This window comes from Tarenaya hassleriana, unplaced genomic scaffold, assembly GCF_000463585.1.
Source record: "Tarenaya hassleriana unplaced genomic scaffold, ASM46358v1 Cleome7, whole genome shotgun sequence".
NCBI lineage: Eukaryota > Viridiplantae > Streptophyta > Magnoliopsida > Brassicales > Cleomaceae > Tarenaya > Tarenaya hassleriana.
The window spans coordinates 2086570-2096693 of record NW_010969548.1 but is presented as its reverse complement, the minus strand read 5'-3'; the positions used below and the strand labels follow the sequence as shown (position 1 = coordinate 2096693).

Genomic DNA, 10124 nt, shown 5'->3' with positions numbered 1-10124 from the left:
CGGTTTGTTCTCACGCTGTCTTTTAGGAAGAGTGCAAGGGAAGTTCTGAACATAGCAGGAGCCATGTCTGCGTCTGAAACAGCAGATTCAGATAGAATCACAAAGACAATCATCAGTCAGTTCATGGGACAATATCTGAACAGACAACTGTTTAAGAAGAGAAACCGTTCAAAGTTAAAAGAGAAGGGTTCTTACGATTTATTTTCAGGGGAATAACTCTCTGCCAAATTCCTGGAAAAAGAAGCAAAAACATTGAAGTTTTGAAAGGGAATGACAGAGGGATGTCGGTGGATGTAAGAGCACTGTGAAGGAACTTACACACTAACTCGGGTACAATCCCCGATAGGAGTTGAACTGTCAATGGTGAAGTTGTTGTAAGATACATCTCTGCACATGAAAAACAAGAAATAATCACATTTCTGAAACCTTAAGCGAGTAGTAACTTGGCAAGTTGACAGAGAAATATATCCGTACACATTTTTGTTTCTTTCGATGAAGTAATTCGGAACAGACCCTGTAAGATTGTTTCCTGTCAAATAACTGATAGAGAAGATTTAGAACTTATTTTTGTCAATTTCTCACGGGAAGATAAAAGGCTGTGAACTGATACTTACATGAAATCGGCTTTCTTCAGACCGTCAAAAGATGAAGGAACTTCACCAGTAAAATGATTAAAACTCAGGTCACTACACAGCATGCAGAATCAGTATACGGAATTCAGTTTCTTAAAAGCATAGTTCATCTTAGTATACCATCTTTTGAGTAAATAACAAGCTCTTGAATTATGACCCTCTGGACAGACTTACAGTGTTTTGAGCTTCTTCATATGCCCAATATATTCCGGAATCCGCCCGTTTATCATGCATTTCCTCAGTATCCTGCATTTGCAATTAATTGATCTATGTTCACTAGGAGAATCCTCCACTGCATTTACTAAGCAGAAGTTTAGTTTTGTTAACTCACATTGTCTTGAGAGACTCCAAATTCTTCAGAGGAGGGAAGGAAGATGCTTTGCCTCTTAAGTCGCTTATCCTCCTAACGTTCAGACACAACACAACAAGTAGGTTTGAGTCGTTTGATGATGAGCTTGTCTGACCATCGTGTAATAAATTTGGAAAGAACTGTTGTTGAAGTGACGTACAGATCAGTCAAGGTAGTGAGAGCAGATATACTTGAAGGTATCGGTCCCTCCAAGCCGCAACCTAGCATCTGCCTGCAAGGTATTTCTTCATTTTGACTGTGTTTCAGAGTAACACACTAATAATATCTTGGCAAGAAAGAGGAAGATATCACGAGCTTACAGTTTCTGAATCTGCGTCCAGTTACTGATGAAATCAGGTATCCTTCCAGTGAAATTGTTGTCGCTTATCCTCCTTACCCAACAGAACAAATGAGAAACAAGAATCTATTAAAGGAATTGAAGCAACTAGAAATAACTCTTTCCTTATTCTGCCATTGTATTTTATCTTATCAATTCATGTAAGAGAATGTTAAGCTTACATATCAGTCATATTCTTGAGCTTCCCAAGCTCTGCAGGCAATTTTCCAGTGAAAGAGTTTGAGGCGAGATGACTGCAGCAAGAGGGGAAAAAAACTCGGGCTGAGAAATCAAAGAGAATAAATTTGAAGGTAAAATGTTCAAGATGTCTCATGATATTGTTTCTGCAAGTTGTTTTAGCATTCATGGTTTTTAGTCTATTACCGTTACCCGAGTTTACAGATAATCATTACAAAAGGAAACAACGATCGAGAAAGAAAATGAAAGAAGAGAAAGTTACAGTTTCTCCAAGTGAACCAACTTTCCAATCTGAGGAGGGATTGACCCGGAAAATAGATTCCCTTCTAAGCTCCTGCACAGTTCATCACAATCATAATGCATCATTCCAAACATAGCCATCATCCAGACCAAGCAAGTGGATATGCCATATAGAAACAAAACTCTGTCATGCTGCCGAGACAATGTTCTTTGACAGAATGGTTTCCCATACATGCATATGAAGCAAATGCAGGACAAGCTCGACCAGCAGAATCAGCAAATCTTTGGTCAAGTTAAATCAAATCTCGAGACCGAATGATGAACACAAACAGGATCAAAAATGAAAAAATCATACAAGTTTCTGAGCGTCGTAATGCTGGTTAGGACTTTCGGGAATGGACCCGATAGCCGGTTCCCCATGAAGGAGCTGCATATAAACATCAAACCAACAATGATATAATGTATACTAATCAATGGATGGATTGATTCTCAGTTTTGTAGGCAATAACTTAAGAAACAAAAACAAGAGCTCTTACATATCTTCCAAACGCATTGATGCCCATTCCTTTGGTATGGAACCTCTCAGATAGTTACGGCTAAGGTCCCTTCACAAAATTGCGTGTATCAGCAAAGAAACATTATACTATGACACTCGATAGCATGAGGATTCGGACAAAAACCAAAAAAATTTAATGGCTTTTGTCTTTTTTTTTTATACTTACAATACTTTAAGGTGACGGAGCTTGGAGATCTCGGGAGGGACAATGCCTGTCAAGTTCTGCGACTTCAAAGCTCTGTAAAAAATGGTGACGGAGACATGATTCAAGCATGCTCATTTGGATACAAGAAAATGCTCCATGTTTGATGTGATCTATTGTCTTTCCCAAGCAATTACAGATTCTTCACAAATCAGAAACCCTAAAAGTCGGTATCTTTTCGTCTTCATGCATCTGGTATTCGATCGATTCTTAAAAAAAATGGACCTCCTTGAAGATTTTAAAAGTTTGAGGCTGAAAACGGAAAGGCTGACTAAAGTTGGGGGTAAACTACGAAATAAAGTCAAACGCGTTGTTTCGATCTGACAGAGGAGAAGACAAATACAATCCAAAAGTCAACAGGTCAACGAGGAGCTGCGGGGGAGTCCAGCTGGCAAAAGAGGCTTGTCGTCACAAAGAGACATGAAGCAATTTTAAAAAAAAAGGCTTTTTTTTTTTACTTTGCTATGTTCCCACGCGAAACCCAACGTTTAATCATTATAAATAAGACCACTAATCAATAATTAAATGCTAAACCCATGTGTGAAAAATGAACCTCACAGTTCCCTATTGGCTTTTTTATGCCCTCCAAGCCTCTACCCACTTGTCCAATATGTTACATTATCACCATATGATAATTTTGAAAGCATCACACATGCATGTGCCAATTACCTGAATCCATGTGTACGGTCAAGACAAAAGTGAAGGGAAGGGAGGGAACTCACATTCTGATGAGGTGACAAGAGGAATTGGGATGAAGAGGGCAATCATCGTCGCAAGTGACGCTGCTCTCGAACCCTTTTGTCTGATCGTCCAACACGTTCCAGTTCCCAGCTCCGCTGCATGGATCTCTCCCAAAGTCCCAGTCTTTCTTCCCCAGCTTCTCCCCTATCTCCTTCAATGCCCTCACTTTACATACATCACCATCACCATCAAAGAGTGATTTCAGTGTTGGGCAATCAAGAAAATTAGCGATTCATTCTGTCTCCTACTTGCTATTTCAGTGCCGATTATACTTTGGGGCTACTAGCTTATTTCTGGATTAGAAAACAATTAAGAAAAAGATCTCAGATTTGAGCAGATTTCAACTTCGAATCAAATACCCAGAAGGCAAATATCCCGACCAAAAAAGATGAACAGGCCCAGATTTTTCTCAGAAGCCATAGAAAGAAACCATTTTCTTAGCAGATAGAGGAGACAGTGGAAAAAAAGAAAGAAAGCATCTTTGAGTTGATTTCTCTGTGTCTGAATCAAAGGATATGTCAGAAAGATCGCAAGCTTTGAGGAATGGATGAGTTGAATACCTTCTTGCTGGTGAAGTTTACCGGCGCCTGCAAATCTCAGACTCGAGTGGAAAATCAAGGTAATGAAGTACACGAGATGCAGAGGTAGCATCTTTCTTACATAAGAAAATATCCTATCTCCGGAATCTGATAACTTGATAAGAGAGAGAGAGAGAGAGAGAGAGAGAGAGAGAGAGAGAGAGAGAGAGAGAGGAAGTGAAAGTGGTGATGTGAAGCTCTCAGTAGTGTCCGGACCACTTCAGGGTTAAATGAACCCGAACTTTGCTTGTTGTAAAATTGTAATATTATTATTTTAACATTTTACCACAATTTTAATATACTTACTTCCAAAAAAATATCAATATCTATTGTTGGAACTTTTTTTTAAAGAACTATTAGCGTACTTATAATATGGATTGTAACTATATAATTTTATCTAATAATTATTATATATTTATTATTTTTATTCTAAAAGATTTGATATTTAAATATTACTATATGTTTTCTCGTGGACTGAATATTCAAAGTTACAAGTAATGGTATGATTTATTATTCAACCGCCCCCTACAGATCCAAACTCCAACGGCATGGCTTTGATTTATGGACGTATTTATTATAGAGGATCATTATCCACCTAATATTCTTTTGTTTACTCCTGAATAATTAATTATAGCCATGGAAATGTTTGAACCTTGTCCATCGGCAAGAAAACCATATATTTTTTTTTTTATATTTTGTTAGTAATCTTCAATTTCAATAATTATATATGGACGAATATTTTATAAGCATTGGTCGGCGGTATCATAAATTATTTAAAATTTACCAAATCACCATTTACATAAAATTTTAATTTAAGAAGACTGGGTTATATATATATATATACACATAAACATTTTTTATTGTTGATATAAAATCTTAGAACTTGTTATCATCTTATTGAATTACTACATTCAAGACACATCCAAATAGAGAAGATTCTGTCCTACTATATTCTATACATTTCCAATATTAGAAAGATTCTTTGAAAATTTAAGTAGTTTAATCAAAAATAAGATTCTGTTTATGTTCATCGATTTCTCAGCGTTCTCATTCTAATTAGTCGAAATGTTTTTATTAGTTTCACAACCAAAACTCAATATGCTAAGTTCATAAATATACTACCATAAATACATAATTATACGAACCGTATTTATGTTATTACAATGGATATCTTCATCTAAACCGTCATTGTAAAAGATAATTTTGGTCATTTATACAAGTGGGCATACATAGGGGTTGTTCGCTCGTGGACCCGAAAGCTTGATTTTGTCCCAACCGATATCTCTAAAGGCCATCGACAACATACAAAACAATCCACGCAACTTTTCATGTCATAATATATACGAACACATTCGACTTCTAATGAGAATATACCGATAACTAGTGAGAATTACCAAGGGATCGATTTTATATTATATATGATATGATATATTTAGATTGAAATTCTTGACCAATGTGGTAAATATTTACAATCTGCATAAATGGGTGTAAGAATTTTCAATGGAAAGGTTAAAGATATACAAATTAGAGAAAAAGAGCGAGTTGTCAAGATTAAGGAGTTTGATTAGAGATTAGTTAAGATAATTTGCAAGAAAAGAAAACCGTAAAGTGGGACTAATTAAGGATAAAAGATATTCAATTTATTCCTTAATAATCGACGTTTTAATTTTTTTAATTTTTAAAAAATTATAAATATATTTATTTAATAGCCGAAATATAGTTAATATTTATTGAGCTTATTCGAATTGGTTAAATTTAATTAAGAGTAAAATTAGGAATTATTTTACAAAATTATTTAAAAATCTAAAATAACATCTAATTAGTGAAAAAACAAATATAATATATAACATCAAGTATTGAGAGAAGAGGGAGTAAATTAAGCAATTGAAAAAAAAAGAGACTTGTCGAAAGATTAAAGAAATTAATACAAATCTTTATAAATAAATAAAAAAAGATTAAAGAAATTAAAGGCTTTGAAGGGTGTGTTTGATTGCTTGGAGGAGCCTAAGCGTGTGGGGACAATTTGACTTGTCAAAATCATTTGCATATTTAATGGTTGAAGAATTTCAACCATTCCTATTCGCCGATCACCGACGAAATTTTCAGGTCAACGCCCGACAATTAAATGGTTTTGACTATATATATATATTATATATATATATATATATTTATGTATTAATGTTGAAATTCTAAAAAACAGGGGTCACATGCATATAGTTGCACGAAATAAATACAGTTTCTGATACAGTTTTTGTGCCTGAAAACCATTTTCCGGACAGTTAAAATTTGATACAATCCAGAACCGTTGTTTCCCAGAAATATTTTCCATCATATAATAAAATGATAATATTACTTGTTACCCAAGAAACCGAGCGTTCAACTAGTTCTGAAACTGCAGCTAATGTTCTGCAGTTTCCTTGTCGAAGCGATTTGGTGCCTCAAGTCTCCAGCCCAAATCTCCTCGTGTTTTCAGCATTTGGAAATTCTCGAATGATATTTGAATTTCTTGGTATTGGCTCAGACCCTACGTTATATAATATGATTCATCGTATATATGATATTGTTTTATCATATGGTTATCTGGTTCATAACCATTTGCATTATACTCTTTAACATTTTAATCAAATAACTTTTTTTCTTCTTCGTTACAAATCTAAAACAAATTCTTTTTTTTTCAATCGATCATCCCCAAAAGTTTTTCAAAATCAATGGGACAGCTCGGCGTACAAGAGCTGGTTCCACGTGTCGGGAACCCCGGCCAAGCACCAGTGGCTGCAGTCTGCAACTCGGTGGCCTCCGAGTCCAAAGACGGAGGGGTGACCATCTTTCCTTAGCTGCGACAGAAACGTCACGTCGAGCAACTTCACCTTATTCTTCATCTCCCCTATCACTTTCTCCGCCACCATTTCCGCCGGGTGGGACCCTGCTGGATAGCTCGAGCTCCCCATCAATGGCGTCGTCTCTCCTCTGCACCCTTTATACCCCGGTTCCGACCAGTCGTTTGAGCTGAATATTGCATCGTTATGAACATTACGACAAGACCCAGATCATGAATTCTCTTCTATCGGTACTAAACAATGGAAATTCCTCTAAATCGAAATCTGAAATCAGAAGGAGGAACTCACTTTGCATGGTCAGGGGAAACACCTTGGAAGAAGACTTGAGTGCGAGAAGGGTCAACGTTCTCGTCCACCCACTTGGCCCATGTCCTCAACGCTTTCTCATACGCCACGAGCCGGTCCATGTCTGTCACCGTTACGTTCCCCTCCTCCATCATATCCCATCTGCATGCATGCACACATATATTATACAAATATCCATACACTTAACCCATTCATGGTGCAAAGTTAACGCATATTCCGTGTAAATACGTATCCTGGCTCGAGACTTACGGTTGTTTTCTTCCGGTGTGAAGCCACCAGTGCCAGCTGTTGAAAACCAAAACGTCGGCGGTTTTCCACAGCGACCCACTCGAGATCGAATCCAGTTTCAGCACTCGCTTCGGCGGCTTACCCACTATATCCACCAAGAATGCGTTCCTAGAGAATTTCACTCTCGCTTTGTAGGCCTGCCATCACAAAACCGGGCCGAAAGCCGGTATATGATCAGTTAAACCGGAACGATAACCGGGGGAAAATTGATTATGATCAGACTCACGTACGGGAAAGGTGAATGTGGAGAGACCGAGGAAGCGTTTGGAGGTAAAAGTGGCGTTAGGTACGGAGGTATGAAGCATGCAAGTGAGGGATTGCCATTGGTTTAGGCTCAGTGAGTCACCTACGAACATCAAGCTCTTCCCTTTCATTCTTCTCAAGAAATCACGACCGTCGAATCTGTATCATCACCATCACACGGTTTTATCTTACTCTTTCTTGATTATATATGTATATTTTTATATGTGTGTGTATGATGTAATCATGGACAAGGTAATGATCTATATGACATGACCAATGTCCTGATCACTTCTTGGAAACTGTCATGGAAACAACATACTCTACGTTCACGTCTCCGCTTTAGGGTTCGAACCCTAAATCAACATTTTTGAGTGGTAAGATCAAGAGAAACGATTAATTCCAACAAGATTTTCAAATCAATCCTCTAATAATTTTGGATTTCCCGCAAAAAGATTTAATTTTTAAGTAAATGATGGAATATTGCATCTAAAGCAAGAACTTGTTTGTTTGTATATGGATATAAAAAGATGTCATATATATATATATATCAGATATAAAATGTGCAATGTACGGAAACATAAAAATTTGCATAATCAGAAGGTGGCCTTCATAGCATAAATAAAGAACCTAAGAAAATCCAGTGTGACCAACTACAAGGCCAAGGATTACAACATCCCAACAAAATTATGTATTTGTATCCATATTCCTACATTAATTAGCTAATTATCGTAAAGGAAAAAAAATCAACATCAAAGCCAAAAAAGTCATACTACCTCCGTTTCAAATTTTTTTATAGTTTTAGGTTATTTTCCATGTTTCAAAATATTTGTTATTCTACATTTTCAAGACATTTTTTTTATAATAGTTTCCAATTTTATCCCTATTAAATTCCAATAAATTATTAATGATAACATTGTTTTTATCATTAAATAAGGGTATATGTGACTTTTTTTTTTTATCTTTTCTTAAAAAATGTGAAATAAGTTAAAATAACAATTATTTTGAAACTGAGAGAGTATATATTTCAATAGACGATAACTAGCTTATTATGGCTTAATTTGTCTAAATCTAGCCTAGTTAGTAAATCTCGGTTTTAGTATCAATGTCATTAAGATTATACTTTAATTATTTAAATTAAACCATATAAAGGTTAATTAAAATTAGTAGAAGTACTTTACAAATGTTTCTGAATGGACTAATTAATGACAAAACACGCAAGCACAAAAATAGATAACTTAGCATAAATAATTTGCTTTTAACATGTCTTATGGTACTATATATATATTGTGACATGTTTTTATATACCCCAAAAGTAGGAATTTTTTTTTTATTTTGTAAAAAAAAAAAGAAAATAAAAGAAAGAGCCCATGTAGAATATTGTTCATGAAATCGGATTGATCTCACATCTGAAATCTCAAAACCCTAATCGCAAGCATAAAGCTCTAAACCTCATATAGCTTTCATCCGTATGAGATCATTAACATTGGTGGCTTGCTTGTGTCGCAAGTAAAGAGCATTGGAGATCAAAATCTAACAACAATATGTGAGGTTCATCATTCGTATCATAGCAAACATGATCTCTACATATATATATATATATAGACATCGAATCCATCACCCACTTGGTTTTTTTTTTAAGCATGATATGCCAAAAACATCATTTTTTTTTGTTATTGGAAAATGGTTAAGATCAGTGCAAATTCCAAATAAAGATGAATCTTCATGAACATATGAAAACAAATATTAGAAAAAAAATAGGAACTGACCTTGGAAGGACACAGCCATTGGAGGGTTGCCATCTATACCTGAGATAATCTGTGTCTGGTCGACCACTGCCCTTGCAATTAAACTGTCTCTCAATGAAGCCGCATCTGTCTGAATCGTACAAAGGATAAGATTCATCGAGAACCCAATCCCCTTTGTACAAATCACATCCCTTTTCTCCATTCGCCATTACATTCACAAACGTTAGAACGGCAAAAACGGCAGCAACATGCCGAATCATTTGAAACACCAAAAAAAAAAAAAAAAAAAAAAGATGGATAGAGAGGTTGTTGAGGAAGACGAGGTGTGTGATTGATGATGTTTTTATTTTGTGTGTTTTTTGGGTGGGAAGGGTTTATATGATAATGAGTATTAATAAGGACATTTATTATGCGATATATATATATTTTTTTTGTTAAAACCGATTTTGCTCAATCCCCTAAATAATGCTTGGTCAACTCAGAGTAATACGAATTTAGTTTTCTATTAAGGGTCATTGGCATTTATCAGTTTCCTTACCCGTTGGATATTAATGTCTGTATAGTCTCTCTCTCTCCATATGTGAAATATGAAATATGGATGGGGAAAGATAACCCTTGGATCTTGGAACTTGATCGGCTTTTTTTATGGAAAGTGCTTCTGAAACAGGAAACATTTACAAACAATAATACTTGCTAATAAACATAAAAAAAAACAGCGGAAAAAAAAAAATCCTAGTACAAAACCAAAATTTCCATCTTCTTGAGTTGTGTAAGCAAAGTCCACAAGACCATCGGCTGTGGCCCATAAACATATAATTGGGCCGAAGCCCAAAAAAGCCTTTTTCCTAAAACGAGAATCAAGCGTATGATCC

At 35.7% G+C, this 10124-nt stretch overlaps 2 protein-coding genes across 2 annotated transcripts in view; both read right to left on the bottom strand.

Moving 5' to 3' along the window:
* Window positions 1-3988, bottom strand: part of LOC104800820 (probable LRR receptor-like serine/threonine-protein kinase At1g07650) — a 7108-nt gene extending 3120 nt beyond the window's left edge. Inside the window, exons 1-16 of the mRNA XM_010523761.1 lie at window positions 3816-3988; window positions 3237-3420; window positions 2479-2550; window positions 2293-2361; window positions 2112-2183; window positions 1779-1850; window positions 1501-1572; window positions 1302-1373; window positions 1142-1213; window positions 964-1035; window positions 807-878; window positions 615-686; window positions 475-540; window positions 319-387; window positions 196-231; window positions 15-73 (exon numbers count right to left, since the gene is read on the bottom strand). Of these exons, the coding sequence (XP_010522063.1) occupies window positions 15-73; window positions 196-231; window positions 319-387; window positions 475-540; window positions 615-686; window positions 807-878; window positions 964-1035; window positions 1142-1213; window positions 1302-1373; window positions 1501-1572; window positions 1779-1850; window positions 2112-2183; window positions 2293-2361; window positions 2479-2550; window positions 3237-3420; window positions 3816-3906 (1222 nt within the window). The 5' untranslated portion in view covers window positions 3907-3988. The remainder of the gene's footprint in view (window positions 1-14; window positions 74-195; window positions 232-318; window positions 388-474; window positions 541-614; window positions 687-806; window positions 879-963; window positions 1036-1141; window positions 1214-1301; window positions 1374-1500; window positions 1573-1778; window positions 1851-2111; window positions 2184-2292; window positions 2362-2478; window positions 2551-3236; window positions 3421-3815) is intronic.
* Window positions 3989-6470: 2482 nt separating this feature from the next.
* Window positions 6471-9543, bottom strand: LOC104800819 (protein trichome birefringence-like 43). Its single transcript, XM_010523759.2, has 5 exons — window positions 9274-9543; window positions 7495-7666; window positions 7226-7401; window positions 6959-7117; window positions 6471-6839 (listed from the first exon to the last, which is right to left on the bottom strand). Exons 1-5 carry the CDS (start codon window positions 9510-9512, stop codon window positions 6539-6541), a joined length of 1047 nt encoding a protein of 348 aa, XP_010522061.1. The 5' UTR covers window positions 9513-9543; the 3' UTR covers window positions 6471-6538.
* Between the last annotated feature and the right edge of the window lie 581 nt (window positions 9544-10124).

Bases quoted from the DNA above. Each gene is read 5' to 3' on its own strand.
- LOC104800819 (XM_010523759.2), bottom strand. From the start codon at position 9,512: ATGATTCGGCATGTTGCTGCCGTTTTTGCCGTTCTAACGTTTGTGAAT. The intron at 7,402-7,494 runs GTACGTGAGTCT...TTGTGATGGCAG, and splicing joins TCTCCACATTCACCTTTCCC to GCCTACAAAGCGAGAGTGAA. The intron at 6,840-6,958 runs GTGAGTTCCTCC...TGCAATATTCAG, and splicing joins GTTTCCCCTGACCATGCAAA to CTCAAACGACTGGTCGGAAC.